The sequence below is a fragment of the Phaethon aethereus genome, assembly GCF_964289735.1.
Source record: "Phaethon aethereus genome assembly, chromosome: 6".
Classification (NCBI taxonomy): domain Eukaryota; kingdom Metazoa; phylum Chordata; class Aves; order Phaethontiformes; family Phaethontidae; genus Phaethon; species Phaethon aethereus.
Window position 1 is genome coordinate 29,383,073 of NC_138580.1, and position 15,943 is coordinate 29,399,015.

The 15,943-nt window shown below is 38.6% G+C and overlaps 1 protein-coding gene across 1 annotated transcript; it reads right to left on the bottom strand.

Moving 5' to 3' along the window:
- Positions 1–1,322: 1,322 nt before the first annotated feature.
- Positions 1,323–15,163, bottom strand: NDUFS1 (NADH:ubiquinone oxidoreductase core subunit S1; the record flags this gene model as incomplete). The annotated part of the gene is made up of 18 exons (XM_082001322.1): positions 1,323–1,802; positions 2,127–2,199; positions 2,408–2,542; positions 3,286–3,461; positions 4,062–4,216; positions 5,776–5,936; positions 6,427–6,556; positions 7,669–7,797; positions 8,413–8,558; positions 9,549–9,663; positions 10,054–10,188; positions 10,678–10,863; positions 11,603–11,733; positions 11,843–11,924; positions 12,017–12,093; positions 13,224–13,331; positions 14,781–14,872; positions 15,100–15,163. 18 exons carry the CDS (start codon positions 15,161–15,163, stop codon positions 1,711–1,713), a joined length of 2,187 nt encoding a protein of 728 aa, XP_081857448.1. The 3' UTR covers positions 1,323–1,710.
- Between the last annotated feature and the right edge of the window lie 780 nt (positions 15,164–15,943).

Consider the following 15,943-nt stretch of genomic DNA (forward strand, 5'->3'; position numbering starts at 1 on the left):
GTAACTGACTTGTTGCACAGCTGAAATTATTCCTCTGTGTTTGTACAACATGGATTTTAAGGGGAAAAAAAAAAAGGTTTTCATCCTAAGAACCTGAGAACCAAATGTTTTACTGAATATAGGATTCAGATACACCCTTTCCTCTTAAACCTACCATCTGTGAGAAGAGCCAACTGCCATGCTTTTGGCATATGTTCTTACACACATTCTTCTTTTGCTATATCCCTGCCATAAACCCCACTTTCTCCTAAAGAAGTAATGTTCCACAAGGAGAACATGAGGGTTTTATGCTGTACTTGATCACAGATGTGGATATACACACCGTGGGGTCCTGTGAACTGCCACATTAAAAACAGACTACAGTATTTCTACATGTCTCATGAAGATGCATAGTATAGTATCTTCAAATAAAGTGAATAGTTCTCTTTATTTGCTACCACCAAGAGGATTGACCCTGTTGGTAACTGGAAAATGGCAGGCTGAGTCAAACAATGCCCAGACATTTAAGACTTATTCAGCTACTGTAAGGACACTGGGCTATACAGGATAGCCAGGAACAGTTTTCTTCCTGCGCAGATGTGTAACAGCTAGTTACTGAAAATTTCAAGCATAGAAGAAAAAACGAATTTTATAAAGCTAAGGCTTCTACAGCAGCATTCTCATGTACTCAGTATTATTCTACACTGAAAAATGTAGCTTTTCCTCATGCAAAATTAACAGTTGTTTATTTATTTTTTAATAAAGTTGGAAGTGATGGCTTTATGATACTGTTTCCGTGATTCCTTGAAGGATTTCTCTAAACCATATTACCCTAATAGTCTGCTGAAGAGGAAGCTATCCTTCTTCCAAACTTACATCAACCAACATAATAGAGGAGAGGGGCGCTGGTCTGAAGTTATTCTAAAGGTTAAAAAGAACACAAACAAACCCAACAAAAAAAGACCACACACAACCCCTTCCCGCCCTGTGCTATGAAAAGATCAGCGCATAGAGAAACTATTCTGAGATCTTTTCTGTATTGAACTGGTATAGCCAAAGGCCTTTATCTTCTTGCTAAATTTTTAAAGCAGTTCAATATGAGCTGTGTGAAAACTGCTCTTCTTTCTCATGACATCAAAATTATTTTTATTTCCTCCATGAATGGTTTCTCAACTGAAACAAAATGGAGAAACATACAAATATCTAGATCTGAACACTGACTAAAGCCAGGTCCATTTGACTCAAGAGGGACAACTTGCTCTGAAAAATAGCATATTCACACTCACCAGTACTTAAAATTGAGATACCTGGATACTCTGGAAGAAGGTTACAATCTAGTATTTTTGCCATGTAGGCTTGTTCCTAGGAAATAAACACTTACTGAGTCTGAGCTGCTTACTGAATTCTTTTCATGCAAGAAGCGCAAGCTATATGAATTACATACGTAATGGGTTGTTTGGTATTATAATTTATTTGTATACAATCATCATGCACCCTGCCTCTGGGTACAGTATTGAGTGTGGGTACAGTGTTGAGTGCTGCATGTTCTCTCAGAGACAACAACAGTCCTGTAATATTATGGGACTACCTGACCTGATGAAAATGTGAACAAAAAGAAAAATACAACAACCTAGCAAATAGATTTTTTGTGAGGGTGGCGGGGTGGAAATCAGTTACAGCAGTTAACTGCAACAAATACTTGGATGGAGGTGGTAGCAGTCCAATTAGTCTCTAGCAGCTGGCTGGCTCTTCTACTGCATGAGCACCTTCAACAACAGCTTTCACACACTTGGCCATTGTCTGGGATGCTCTACTGATTGAATCTAAAAAAAAAAAAAAAAAGAAAAATCCCAATACATATCAGTATGTTATAACTGCTCATTTTCAAAATTAGGCACAATATAAAAGAGATTTAGTACAAGACTGCATACAAAGAAGAAAAAGAAAACTGCTTACTTGAAAATACTGTCCAATAGTCTATGCTTTATGCAAATTCCAAATAATTTACTGGAAAATTTTGTTTCTTCAAAAAGACTCAAATCCTGGATATCTTAGTGGAAAGCTTTAAATGCCTCATAAGAATCTTACGGTAAAGCTAAGTTAAATGTATTGCTGATTTCAGAATGGAAAGGCCATACTATACATACCTGTCATATAAAAGTCTTTTATAGTGAGCTGAGGTGGAACAAGAGGATCAGCAAGAAGCTGTTGCTTCACTAACTATGGCAGGAAAGGAAAAAAGAAAGTCAGCTTTATGACAGGAACTCATGACAGGAACTCATTACCAAAGCATTTGTTTAGTGAATTCTGCATTCAGTGCAGGTCAAAGAATGCTTGCAGTTCTACATATAAAGAAAGCCCATTTCTTTAAAAGCATCAAGCTATGTAACAGCACTAAATCATGCCCAGATGCATCAGTTTTGGTTACCTTTGACAATTCATTTGCCTGGTTGAAGTAGTTAGCCTCTTCCACATCATCATATCGAACCAGATTAGGAGATACTTCTTCTAAACGCTTCCGTATTTGATCAAGGTTCTCATAAGGCAAGGTCATACCAGCCAACTAAAAGATTCACAGAAAGAAGTGCCATCAAGTCTAGGCACATAACACACAGTGGTAGTACCATTAACATATCTAAAGTAAAATCAGGAGAAGTCTACACTCCTGAAAACATAGGCAGTTATAATGTACAAACTGAAGCAAAAGCAAAGTCGCAGGATTCTGTTGGTCTTCCAATGCCTATAGTTAACACTTCCCCATGTTAAAAAACTAGGCTGTCCTGTTTGCGATACAAAGGGAAAAAATAAAAGACAAGAAATACTCCTCTCCTTCCATACAGATGTCACTTGTATTTTCCCTAGTTTATCATGAAATGAGATAAAAGTTGATGGAATTATCAATGCATCTTGTTCCTAGTGACTAGTAAGCATGTATTTGTCCTTATCTAATGATAACAGACCCTGTCCTCACAGTTCACGTTACTTTCTTTCTAAAAAGCAAGCATCCTCCCACCAGGTTCCTCTAAAGCACTTCATGAAGACCTGCAGAATTTGCAGACAAAGCTTCACCCATTATGCATTCCAATAGCATATAGCAGCTACAATATTAGTGCTATCCTCAAAAGGGAAACAATATGATTTAATGCACAGAATTAAGAAACGATTCAATACAAAAATTACGTCTTAAGACTACAGTCATGTATTTCTCCGAAAATGTACCTCTTTTCTGGAAATACTTTTCAATATAAAAGGAATTTAACCTCTCGGTATACTTTTATTAGAAGCAATATATAACAACAACAGTACCTCAGACACAGCTCTAATAATTCTCCAGTCTTCCCTTGCCATCCCAGGAGGTGTAACTGCTACTCTTGTCTGCTGGGCCCTACCCTCAGTATTCACATATGTGGCCGCCTTCTCTGTGTATGCTGCTCCTGGGAGAATAACATCAGCCATGGGAGCTCCCACATCCCCATGATGTCCTAAATACATGGAAAGAGGAAACAGTACACGACCATGTAAGACTTAAGTAAGTCAAAATAAGAAGAAATGTTTTACTAACAGAATACAGAATTTCTGTGTTTCCAGCAAAAAAGAGTTTCTAAGGTTCACTTAACCAGTAATATAAAGCTTATTAGGCTGACTGCTCTGAGGTCTTACTTGCCCAATACTTTGGGGTGAATGAAGGGACTACAGACAGTAGTACATGGTAGTTCAGTCTCTACAGTCACTCAGCCCTGGGGGCTCCTGGAACAAGGATGCTTAGTGAAGTAAGGTAAGATCATGCTTTGCTATGACAGAACAGCTGGGAACCAATGCCATTTTGTCTGACAGGTTTGAAGCTATGCTCCAGAAGACCTAACTGGTTTATATTCCCTTATTACTCATCAACAGTTTTTCATTTTTACCTAAGAAATAGGTAACCAGTATCGCAGCTATGTGTTGGGAGCTCCATTTCTTGGCAGAAAATAAAGGCCAGAATTTATCAAAGGGTCATACATGTTTGTAAGAGTGTGCTACTGTTTAGGCTTTCTCTCTAGCTCCTAGATAGCAACATTTCTTAATTTACATCTACTAATTACCTTGATAGATGATAAAACAATCCTTTGGCAAATCTTGACGTGTTATACAACCGGAATCTGCTCCCAAGAGATACAGTACTTTGGGAGGATTTTTTCTAATTGCTTCCACGCCTGGTTTGAAACCCAGATCCAAAGCAGCTACCTGGCTTGCAACCCTGTAGGAACAAACACAGTATGACTAAGTTATTTCAGAATTCCTCTCCCATCATAACAGACCTAACTTCTTTGGACTAAATATTTCAAAGGGACATACGAGGTCTTTAACAGTTATACGAGGTCTTTAACAGTTAACAGGACAAAAATGAAGCATGAAGGCAGCTGAAAATTTTGATAGAGTATTTCACAGAGTATTAGGTTGGTTTTGCATTTTGACAAACTGATGCCATTTGAGTTTTTCATGTATGTCCTATTTAAGATAGGATAGCAAAATAAAGGCAGACATTCCAGGTCAGGGCCTAGTGGCAAGCAGCTCACTTGTCATCAGGAACATCAAGGTTCATATTTCAGCTGTGAATTGAACTCAACAGGCCTTTAGTTTAGGGCACTCATATGGAAGATGAAAGACCCACTACTGGACCATCAACTACTCTGAAGCATGTAAGAGTTAAGACCACTATTTAATTTGATTTATTCAAATATAAAAATACTTCTAAAAGAATAATTATTGTGAGTTTGACAGTCCTTTCCAAAGAAACAGTTTTGCATAATCCTGCATAATCAGGTGCCAGACTTACAATTATATTTAAAAGGAAAAAGATTCTCTCTGTAGAGTACAGATCTTTCAATATTACTCATGTTTGTCTGACATAGACATATAGGTTCCAATAAGTTAAGTTGCTTTTTACAATTAAGGTAGAGAGGATGGCTGCACCAAAAGCACGAAAGACTGCCAAACCACATGTCAAAAAGGTATCATGAGTGTTCTTTAACTCATGAGCGTTTTGGTATTAAATGTTTCAGTTTCAGCAGCAGGATTTTATATTCAAGTTTCCTTCAGAGGACCAAATGCTGCTCTTGCTATACTAGTTTTACATCAATGAAGCTGCTTTTGGCAGGACAACTTTGTTGAGTTTCTGAATCTGAGTGCCACTACATTTGCTGAAATAATTTTTCCTTTACAGAGGTTGTCAATTTGACAGATGGAGTTTTAGAAAGAGAGTGGGGAAAGACTGTCCCAAGAGAAGCTTGCCTATTCAAAGGAATAATATCCCAATAAACTGAATAACTAAGATCAAAAGCCCTAAAATGAAAAGCTTTGAAGTTTTTCTGTTAACTATTCAATTAAGAAACTGCACAGTAGAGGACTATTGTAAGAAACCTTATTATTTAAATACTCTTTCCATTTTGTTTGTTTTTCCTCCTCTAGATAAAAAGCAATCACTTACAAAGTGACACTGGTCTGCTGTATATTCTACTGAGCACTGTGGCATATTAAGCTCTCCTGTATTCTGTACCTTTAAACTTTAAATTCTACATTTAAACATAATAGACTAATAAAATCTCATGGAGAGCCTGAAAAGTTTGCCAGGTCAAGGAACACATTTTTATTAAAAAGTGTCTGCTAGCTTGTACTTCTATTTTTTATAATCGCTACAGGTTCTAACCTGATAAGCCACTTGTGTGTACACAAAGAAATCTGTACACATACATTGTGGTAACTTGTGTAGGCCCAGCGTGAATTAAAGTGGCTCCCAAAAAAAGCTTTGAAGCAAACCTGTGAAGGATGTTCATGACTTTCCAATCAGAACCAACACCACTTTTAGTCCTGGCATTTTGTGCAATGGTGGAAACGGCAGCATGGATAGCCGCGCCGTCACTGCGCTGCAGTGCTGCACTACCAACCACCACCATTGGTTTTTTGGCCTGGTCAAGAACCTGTGAAAGCAAAGAATCCAGAATTTAATTCCAAGGCTCTGAAGACAATTCTTAGTGCAGATAATGTAATAAATCCCATAATTTCTACATAAATATTTCATGAAAAGCTACTCTTCTGAAATGGTCATTGTTTAATTTAGAGATAAAGCCAAGAGAGATTGCTATACGCAACATGCTACCCTGTCATTATATAACTATACTCTTGATAACTAGACATTTAAGTGGAAACAGCAGCAGCTGAAACGGCCTGTTTTATATCAAGAAATATTCCAGAAGTTTCCTGCACTGGAAAGTTTTACACACCTGAATATATCAGACACTTCACACATACTTGGTGCAGACTAATCATTACCTCATCTTTGCATTTCATTAAAAGCAAATAGCCCCATATACAACATGGTGCTTCTTTTCAAATTTATCTCTGTGGGGAATTCAGATTATTATTCAATACATCTGAAATTTAACAGTCACAGTCTTAAGTTGTGTGTACCTTGGAGAATGCATGTTTTCCAGAAGCAATGTCCTGGAGTATCTGGGGAGACTCTCCTAAATGATCATATGTGTAGGTCAAATTCACAGGAGAGCCAACAAGGGCCACTTGCAAGTCATTGTGAAGCCAGCTGAAACACAACAAACATTTTATTAAAAAAAAAAAAAAATCAAAGAAATACAGATTTTTACTCAACCAATGCCACTAATTATAATTTTAGCAATAATTTGAAATAACTCTATACACATTCTGGGACGAGGGCAGCAACACACCTTACCTGAGAAGTTCTTAAGTCAATTCCTTCCTCCCCTCAAACTTTTGACAATTCAGTGGGAAAAAGGTTGCACAGAATGAGGTGCTAACAACTTTAAACCATCTTTTCCAGTGTCAGGCAAGAACAAACAAAACAAAAACAACCCACACCTACAGCTACTATTAAGTTTGTTTACCTTGACTTAACTCTTATTTACTTCAGAACTGAAGTTAGAGCCATTTGTAGGAAGAAAGAATTCTCAATTTGACAGTGCTCATGGTTTTAGAAATCCACTTATTTCTCAGATAAACAGAGAAAACTTATCTGGTTAGAAATTGTTCCTTTTTGCATCTTTTCATAATACAGACTTACAAAAATGTATGAATCATTCATAAATTTAATTGCACTTTTTCCTCTCAAATTTTTACAGCCACTATAGTTTAAAATTCTGTATTTGGAAGATGCCAGCATTAGGAAGTACAGGGCTTTTATAAATGTCATTTGCCTCCTGCTGACATATCTTCTTAAAGTTGAACTAGCTATGTTCAAAAGTTTGGGAAAACCACATTACTTGCCAAAGAAAGCGTTAAACTTGAATGACTGCTTCTAAAATCAGCAAGTTTGATGTGTTACAACAGTACAAAAAGCAGCAAATTGATGCTGAAAATAATTCTTTAAGTAATATGCTTTAACAAACTTCTGTAAGACAGAAAATCTCAGGTGTCTCTGTAATGTAACAAAGGAATAAATGCCTGAGTATGTGAACGTACATAAAATGTCAAAGCGACAATGAACAAAACACAGCTATACACTACAGGGAGGAGAGACCTCCTTCTACATATATATCATCATTGCCTTTACTAAAAGGTGATTAAACCCAGTGAGCCTGTCTGGATGAATACCATCAATTTACTGCCCGCAGCTCCACCTGAGCATTGTAACAAATCCAGATGGATTTGCATGCTGCTTCATCACCAAGGAATACAAACCTCTTTCGAATTCTAGCATTAAAAAGCGGTGCCTCAAAGCGTGGATTGGTGCCAACTAGAAGCAGGACATCTGCCTCCTCCACTCCGGCAATCTTGGTATTAAGCAGGTAGTTAGAGCGTAGATCTGTGCTATAACAAAAAGATGCAAGAAAGAAAGAGGGTGAGAATTCAATAAAGGGAAGGAATGAAGGTACAGTAAAGACTCTAGATTCTCAAAGTATTTTTTCATCTCGGGAAGACAAAGGGAAGAAGAGATTTCTTAATCCGAATTACTAACCCGAATAAAAAAATAAGAGCTTCTCTCTTTCGTGAGTATCAGAGAGAGCAAAACATTAAAGGAATTGCAATGTGGATATCGCCTACATTTACAGTTATTGTCAGCCTTCACAAATTTCATCTGCTGTTACACAGTTTACAAGATCGTAACTGCACCACAGTTTGCACAACACAAATAGACTAAACTATCCACTTACAACAGAGTGTAACTGGCTTTCAGTAGCCTACTGTTAAACTGCAACAGTCTCAACATACAGGGAAGTGTGCAACCCTTGCTGTAGTAGACTATGTATCAACTCACAATCCATAAATACTCTCTATAAATTGATATTGTAAAGTTAAACAAAACCTGCTAATGCATCAGCAGTTACTATCCTTGGTCATTTCAGAATTTTACCATGAGATGATCTGCAGACTAGAAAGTTTATTAACATACTAATTACAGCCAAACTTTGCCTGAACTCTTACCCAGCTCCAGCAGTAGGGAAGACCTCTTCAGTGCAGAGCATATCACAATTTACTCTATTCAGTAAGTCTTTCAGAGCTATTAGTGCTTCGGCATCCACCAGTCCTCCTACAATTGCTGCTACTTCCTTCCCTTTGACAGCCTGTATCTAGAGAGAGATGAAGTATAAACATAAGCAAAATAAACCATTGAAATAAAGAAATTAAATAATTTAGCCCAGGTAAATGTTTGTTACATTAGGATGTGCCAAAGCCAGCAGTGCAACCACTGGCCGGGAGTAGCAAAAACTGATCAGCAGTGTCTACCTTCCGTAAGGCAGGAAGCCCAGCTCCTTCAGAACTCACAATAAGCAAAGAACAGCGCTCTATTCTATGTAGGTCTCTCCCGCCTCAGTTATTGCTCAGATGTGGCTAATTCTCATTTGGTGTGGCGGGAAGAGGAAGTTTGGTGAATGCTTTTATTTTAATGAAGCTACAGTGCAGATAGAATACAAACTTCCATGACACAAGCTCAGGTAGTAAACTCAACTCAAAGGTATTATCTGAGAAGCAATAGCTTTCTTAACAAATCCTGCTACTGTGCCACAGGCAAACACATCCTTGAGGAAAGTTCAATTACAGTTATTCAATTCTACTTCGTCCCACATAAAATTTTTAATCAAAATCCAGAGCAGTCATGCAGCACTTAATTTGAGCAGCAGAATCAATCACCACACAGAGAAAGCACTGAGGCAAGCACAATTCAGATGTAAGTAATACAGAATTAATGGCTTTGATGGCAAAAGTGGTGTAGCACAATTTAAATAAGTTTAAAGAAGTCTCCTGAATTACTCTGATCTATCAGAAAAGTCACTCCCTCCTAAATTTCTGAAGGAACAGTTTAGTTTCTTATTTAAATAAAAGTAATTTCTCTCCCAATGCCCCAAATGAAATCATGGTAAGACATGAAACAGGAAATAATATTCAAAAGAAGAAATTTAAGTGGAAATACAATGGACTAGAAGTCAAATAGTTCCCCCCTCTAACCTTAAAAAAAAAAAGAGAGTCCTTTTCCATATAACTGTTTTTGTATTAATCATTGTCATATGTCCAGCTTTAGAAATTAATTTTACGCTACATATATTGAAAATTGTTCTTACCACACCAGCAACACGAGTTAATACATCCTCCCATGAAGCATAAACAAATAGTCCTTTCTCATTTTTGATCATTGGCTGAGTAAGTCTCTGACGCTTCAGACCATCATAAGCAAACCTAAGTGAACACCACTAATATTATTAAAAGAGCAAAGACCAATATAACTGTGTATAGTAATTATTTTCTAAGACTCAGTTTGCACTGATTAGAAAAGAGAAACACAAGAAACATTTCCCCTGAAAGTTTTTCTCCTTCTCAAAAACAAGCAAAAAAAAGTGATACTAATAAAAAAGTTACTGTAAAAAAGGCTACAAAAATGAAAACATTAGAAAACACTTTCAATTATAGTATTAAAAACATGCTTTGCCAATTATTCTTCACTATAGCTTTATAATATTAACAGTGGAATCCAGAAGTCAGTGCCACTGTCCACATTTCTGGTTCTGTAAAGTGTGCCTTTAATGCGTGCATAAACGCGCACATGGGTAACAAACTCCTCCCACACACCTTGTTTTGTCAGATATCCATTCCTCATTGATATCTTCATGCAGCCTTGGCAAAATTCTCATCACTTCTCCAGTTCTCGTGCTCACTACGATGTTGCTTCCAACTGCATCAAGAACATCGATTGACTCTACCTTCCTGTTTTGAAGAACAAATAAACAATTTGCAGTTTTCTATATACAAACAGCAACAGACTGCATAACTAACAAAACTACAACAACAAAAAAGGCAGTGTAGGCTTAGCTTTAGATATACATATAAGAGCTTAGTTTCAGAAGATATTTTAAATAATATCCTCAACAATTACTAAATTAATGAATTTGAATTTTCCTTGATACCCATTTTTTTACTGAGCAATCAGCATGATCTACAAGTCCAAAACATTTTTATTAGAGTAAAAATAAGGGAAGAATAGTCTACAAACTATAGCATTCTTTCTTTTCTTGAATAAGCTGTGAGTAAACAACAGAATTTGTATTAGATTCAGTCTATGGAAAAGTCTACAACAAAAATGCAGAGAATAAAAATCAGAGAAAATCCTTTCTATCATAGATAGACATATTCTAAGGTAAAGTGTATAACAGAAACAGAGAAAGCTGCATCTTCAGTATGAGTTAAGATACATACCTTGTCTCCCATGGGCGTGCAGTAAAGGCATATGGCTTGGAGGTAAGAGCACCAACTGGGCAGATGTCAATAATATTTCCTGATAACTCAGACATGAACATTTTTTCAACGTAAGTACCAACTTGCATATCATTTCCTCTTCCAGTTGTTCCCAAGTCATCTACCCCTGCAACCTCACTAGCAAACCTGGTAGATGCAAAAAGAACGAAAAACAAATCTGGAATATGCAACAGCAACATAGCACATTTTACAACCCTTATCTCACTTTCTTAAGACAAAAGATTAGCCTTAGTTCATACACCTGAAAGAAAAAGCCAATGTTTAGATGCATTAGTCAGTGCCATCAACATGCAGGACTATACATCTGCAGAATTTCATTCAGACTGGGCTACAAAAACTAGGTGGAGTTAAATCAAAAAACAGAGCAGGTCAGTGCTCACTAAATTTCACAGCCCGAGTCCACGATTAGTCCTAACTAACAAGTTCTTTCTAGAACTAGGTAGGTACATTGTATTCTTTTTCATCTGGCTCACATTAGCTGGTACTGAATCTCAGGACTACAGAATAGCATAAATGTAGCTACCAGAGGCTGTCAAGAATAAACTTGAATAAATGCAACTGTGGCTGAGGAGGTCACTAAATGTTTTAAAATCCATTCTGGCATCAAGCCCATGGGATCAGTTCTGCCTGGTAGAATTCTGATTTCACTTTCACGTTTTGGCCATCTCTTTCTTTCCTGCATGACAGCTGTCACATAGCTCTAGGAAACCAGCTATCAGTTCCTACCAGAAATAAAATTCTTAAGCAGAGTCAGAAAAGAAATAAGAAGAACTGCCTGCCTCTCATGGTGTTTCTTTCACAAGTAACAAACTGATATAAATACGTCTGCTCAGTACTCTCTCCAGTGAAAAAAAAAGGACATTACCTGATACATCGAGTGCACTGTATACACCGAGTCATGATTGTTTTGACTAATGGGCCAATGTTCTTGTCCTCCACAGCACGTTTTCCCTCTCTAAATCTACTCCTATCACTGCCAAACATCATTGATTGATCCTAGAACAGACAACAGAAAACAGATATATCCAGGCTGCTGGAAATCACAATTTCACCTGAGACAAGAGTATTAATCCATCAGTCTACACGATTTAATTGGATGGTGTACCTGTAGATCACATTCTCCACCTTGATCACAGATAGGACAGTCCAATGGGTGATTTGCCAGCAGGAACTCCATTACACCCTCTCTGTTGGGTTCAGGAATTAAAGTTAATGTCAACTTTACATCATTTAGCAGACAGTACAACCGATCAGCCACAGGAGGCTAAAAGAAAGGTACCTTGCTTTCCTGGACTTCTCAGAGTTTGTCAGTATGTTCCAGCCCTTCATAACTGGCATGGCACAAGCAGCAACTGGCTGCAATCATCACAAAAAGCAAGCATGAACACAACATATTTCTTCTCAACATGGGCACAAACCCTAACCTCCTCCTCCCCTCAAATTCTTACATAGGCATCTGTTACTAATTTAACATGTTGTAAAAGTAAAAAAAAAAAAAAGAAAATCTAACCAATAAAGTCACTAGAAGCCATCTTTATTAATAATCTGCTATATAAAAAGGTTCATTAGTTGCGATTTATTTATTTTAGAGTTGAAAATTTTACACTTTCAGGTTCTGATTCAAGTAGTTAATAGCAAGAAGAAAGTCAGCTGTAACAGATAAGGCAAATCAAAGAGATTCATCAGAGATCTGTAAAACATCTCTGAAGTTCAGAGTTCATCATTAGACATTTATTTGGACAAAGCCTATACAAAGAGTCTTGGAGAAAAAAAAAATCACAAGATTACTGCGAGATTAACAAAAACTCCTGCTCAGAAGACAAATCCCTCCTGCTTTTCAATTACATCATGAGATAGATCATCATGACTTCCATCTTCAGTGATCACCCAACATTTCCAGAGATGCAAACCTCAAACTATGGAATTCAAGCTGTGAGCTAAAGAGTTTTATACGTGAATATAAATGGGTAATCCAAGACTGAACTCCAAACAAATGCCTCAGCTATCTGCATAGATTTCTTAATACTGCTGAAGACAGCCCTCAATCCTGAAGTCTAATTACTATTTTACAACAGACATCACTGGTACATAATGCATTAAAGTATAAACTAGTAAGTAACCACAATCTCTGCATAGCTAGAACACACCTGCAGACACTAATCCTACAGTTGAATTCATACAGTGTAATATCAGCTGAAAATGTGCGGCTGAAGCCTAATTACAGAAAATAAAAATATATCTGACTCAAAACACACACCCTATCAAATACTCGCATCCAGAAGCAAGATAATCCATATGAGCCTGAGAACTGACTTTGATCTAAAGGCAATCACTGCAGTCCAGTGGGAAGAAAGGGAAGACCTGCTTCAAGCAGCTGAATGACAACAATTTGTGTGCTCATGATAGTGCAAACAATTATTAACAAGATTTAAACTAGGCCCCAAGCACAGCAGAAAACTGAAATTCCTATGGAACATACAGAATACCTTGGGAGCTTTCTCTATTTCCACAAGACACATCCTACAGTTTCCAGCAACAGAGAGACGATCATGGTAACAAAAACGAGGTATCTGAATTCCAGCCTTTTCACAGGCCTATAAAGAATAACAAACAAAGGAAAATTAATTTTTTGTTAGACCTTTCAGTTCCACCTCAGAAAACATTACTCAGTTTTTCAAAGAATAACAGTGTTAGTGCTCAGGAATATAGTGCATTTGACCTTTCATCTTAAGAAGGGACCATAAATAAAAAAGTGATCAAGCAGAAATATATCAGGTTTTCAGTTCCAAATATATTTTTCCAAAATTTGTAACTCATTGAGGAAATGAGAACTGACCTCTCTTTCATTCTTTCTTCCAAGAATAGAAAGAATCCTCTCTAATAGATAGGACACTAGCAATAAAAATAACTTTTTAAAGAAAGCATGCACTATTTAAAGAAAAGTGCGTAAAAGAAGAAAATTTGAAAAGTATCAAGGAAACTACAATGGACATAATGACTTCTAAATTCAACAACATGTATATTCTCTGTAAAGGTATTGGAGCATAGTCAATCTTCAACCTCACTACAACCCCAAATTCAGAAACTTTCTTCCACAACTTGTCTGAAGAGACAGGAGGACAGAGATGACAGATTTCCAGAGAACAGATGAAGATACTTTTCCTGTGTAAAATCCCCATGGCTGATGGGATTTACACTATAGTGCTAGCTATGCCTGCCAGAAGAAACACCACTGAATCCCCTAAGAAAGAACTAACAAGATCTAACTTTTCTGATGATTTCTACCAAAAAAAAAAAAAAATCACGTGTAAGCAAAACTAAAAAGCTAATAAAAAAAGGCATTGAAGAAAATACTACATTAGACTTCTGCTGGGAACATTCTAATGCCTAAATAAGTTAGTAACTTGTATCCAAAGAATGAGGGATATATTTTGAAATAAACACTATGTGCTTTAACGCTTAAACTCGCTGTAACACATCCCCATTTAATGACTTCTTAAAAAGAAGCTGGACTGGAAAGAGAACGTGAAATTTTGGCTTGAAAAGCAACAATGGTAAGTACAGGCTGGGAGATCCAGGTTCCATTTCTTCCCACACCAAGAATAAAAACAGCAAAGGATCAGCATTCTGAATCGTAAGAAATAATAACCAAAAGGAGACAATCCCTTTTTTACCTGAGACACCACCTTAACAGGATACAAAATTAACAGGTTCTGAAAGACTACCAGATCACGTAGAGTTCAGAGCTAGAATTTCAACCAGAATTTATCGAAGTGTGCTATTGTATTACATAAATTTTTGCAGTTGGGATTCAAGCTGCATGCATCTTCTTTCAGGCAATCACAGCAGATGCTTCTTTTTCAAACACTGAACTCCCCAAATGATTTCTGCCATGTGAAATTGTATCACAGTCAGTGAAAACACTCCTGAAGAATTGCAAGAAACCATGCAAAGGGTTTGGGTTTTTTTTCTGCTATATAGAACATGCTGCCAAGAAGTGAGATGGGGAGTCCAAGACCAATTCAGCGTGCTGCTCCCCACACCTGAAGTACTGTGGTTCCTGGGTTCACCAATACAGGATGACCATCCACGAACACCTCTATTTGGTTGCTGGCTGCTGTCGCACTTGTACGTCCTGAGAGACATGGAAAAATAAAACAAAAAACTTTCACTTACTGGTAGATGCAAACTGTCAGACCCCATGCTTCTTATCTTACAGTTATACAGTACTGATACAATCCCAGTCCTATAAACAGCACAACACAGAATTCCAGAGCTGCAAACAAAGTACGCACACATGCCCTTCAGTGAGTCACATTAATTTTATCACCATGCGCACACATGTAAGCAAGAGACACTTACCACACACTCTGGAGGACTGGGTGACCCCAGCTAAGGTCCTGCGGACAGCAGGTAGTCGCAGCATGGTGCTTTGGTAACAGAGAAAACAGCACTAAGTTTTTATCAGTTCAAATGTTTGCTGACAGGTTTTAAACAGGCAGAATGAAAACTTCTATACCCGTTGCAAAGAAGTATGTATGCACCCGTATGTGCAGAGTTATAATAGGGTAAGTTATGCGTTACTTTCTTAAACTGCAAGATACGGTTCTCTTTTTATAACTACGTATACTTTATATATGCGTATGTCACCTTACATACACCATACTTAAAAGCGGTGAACGTTACGACGATGAACAGCTGGCAGCCTAGCTCGGGCCACCACCTCTGCGAGAGCTGCCAGGAGCACGGACGAAGGAAGAGCAGCCATCGAGACGGGGTGGCGGCTTCGCTGCAACCGGTTGGCGTTTACAAGCAAACGCAGAGGCACACAACTAGCGCTCCACCGCCGTCCCGAGCGGCGGCTGCGCCCAGAAGCCAAGCAGGCTCGGCGCCTGCCCGCCCCGTCCCGCCGGGCCCCGCTCCCCCGGGACGCTGCCGGGGCCCTGCCAGCCGGCGCTCCGCCACAGCGCCGGGGCCGAGTGCGCGGCCCGCGGCAGCGCCGCCCGGCGCGGGGGTCACCTTGGAGGCGGCTCCGCCGCTGCCCCCTTGGCAGCCCCGGGCCCCCCGCCGAGCCCCTCAAGGGCACCGGGAGCGGCGGCGGGAGGAGGTCGCCCGTCACGGCGCCGCCGCCGCAGCCCACCGTCCCCGCGCTGCGGAGGCGCTGCCGCCGTCCCTGCCGCAGCGGCCGCCGTTACCTGGCGCGGGA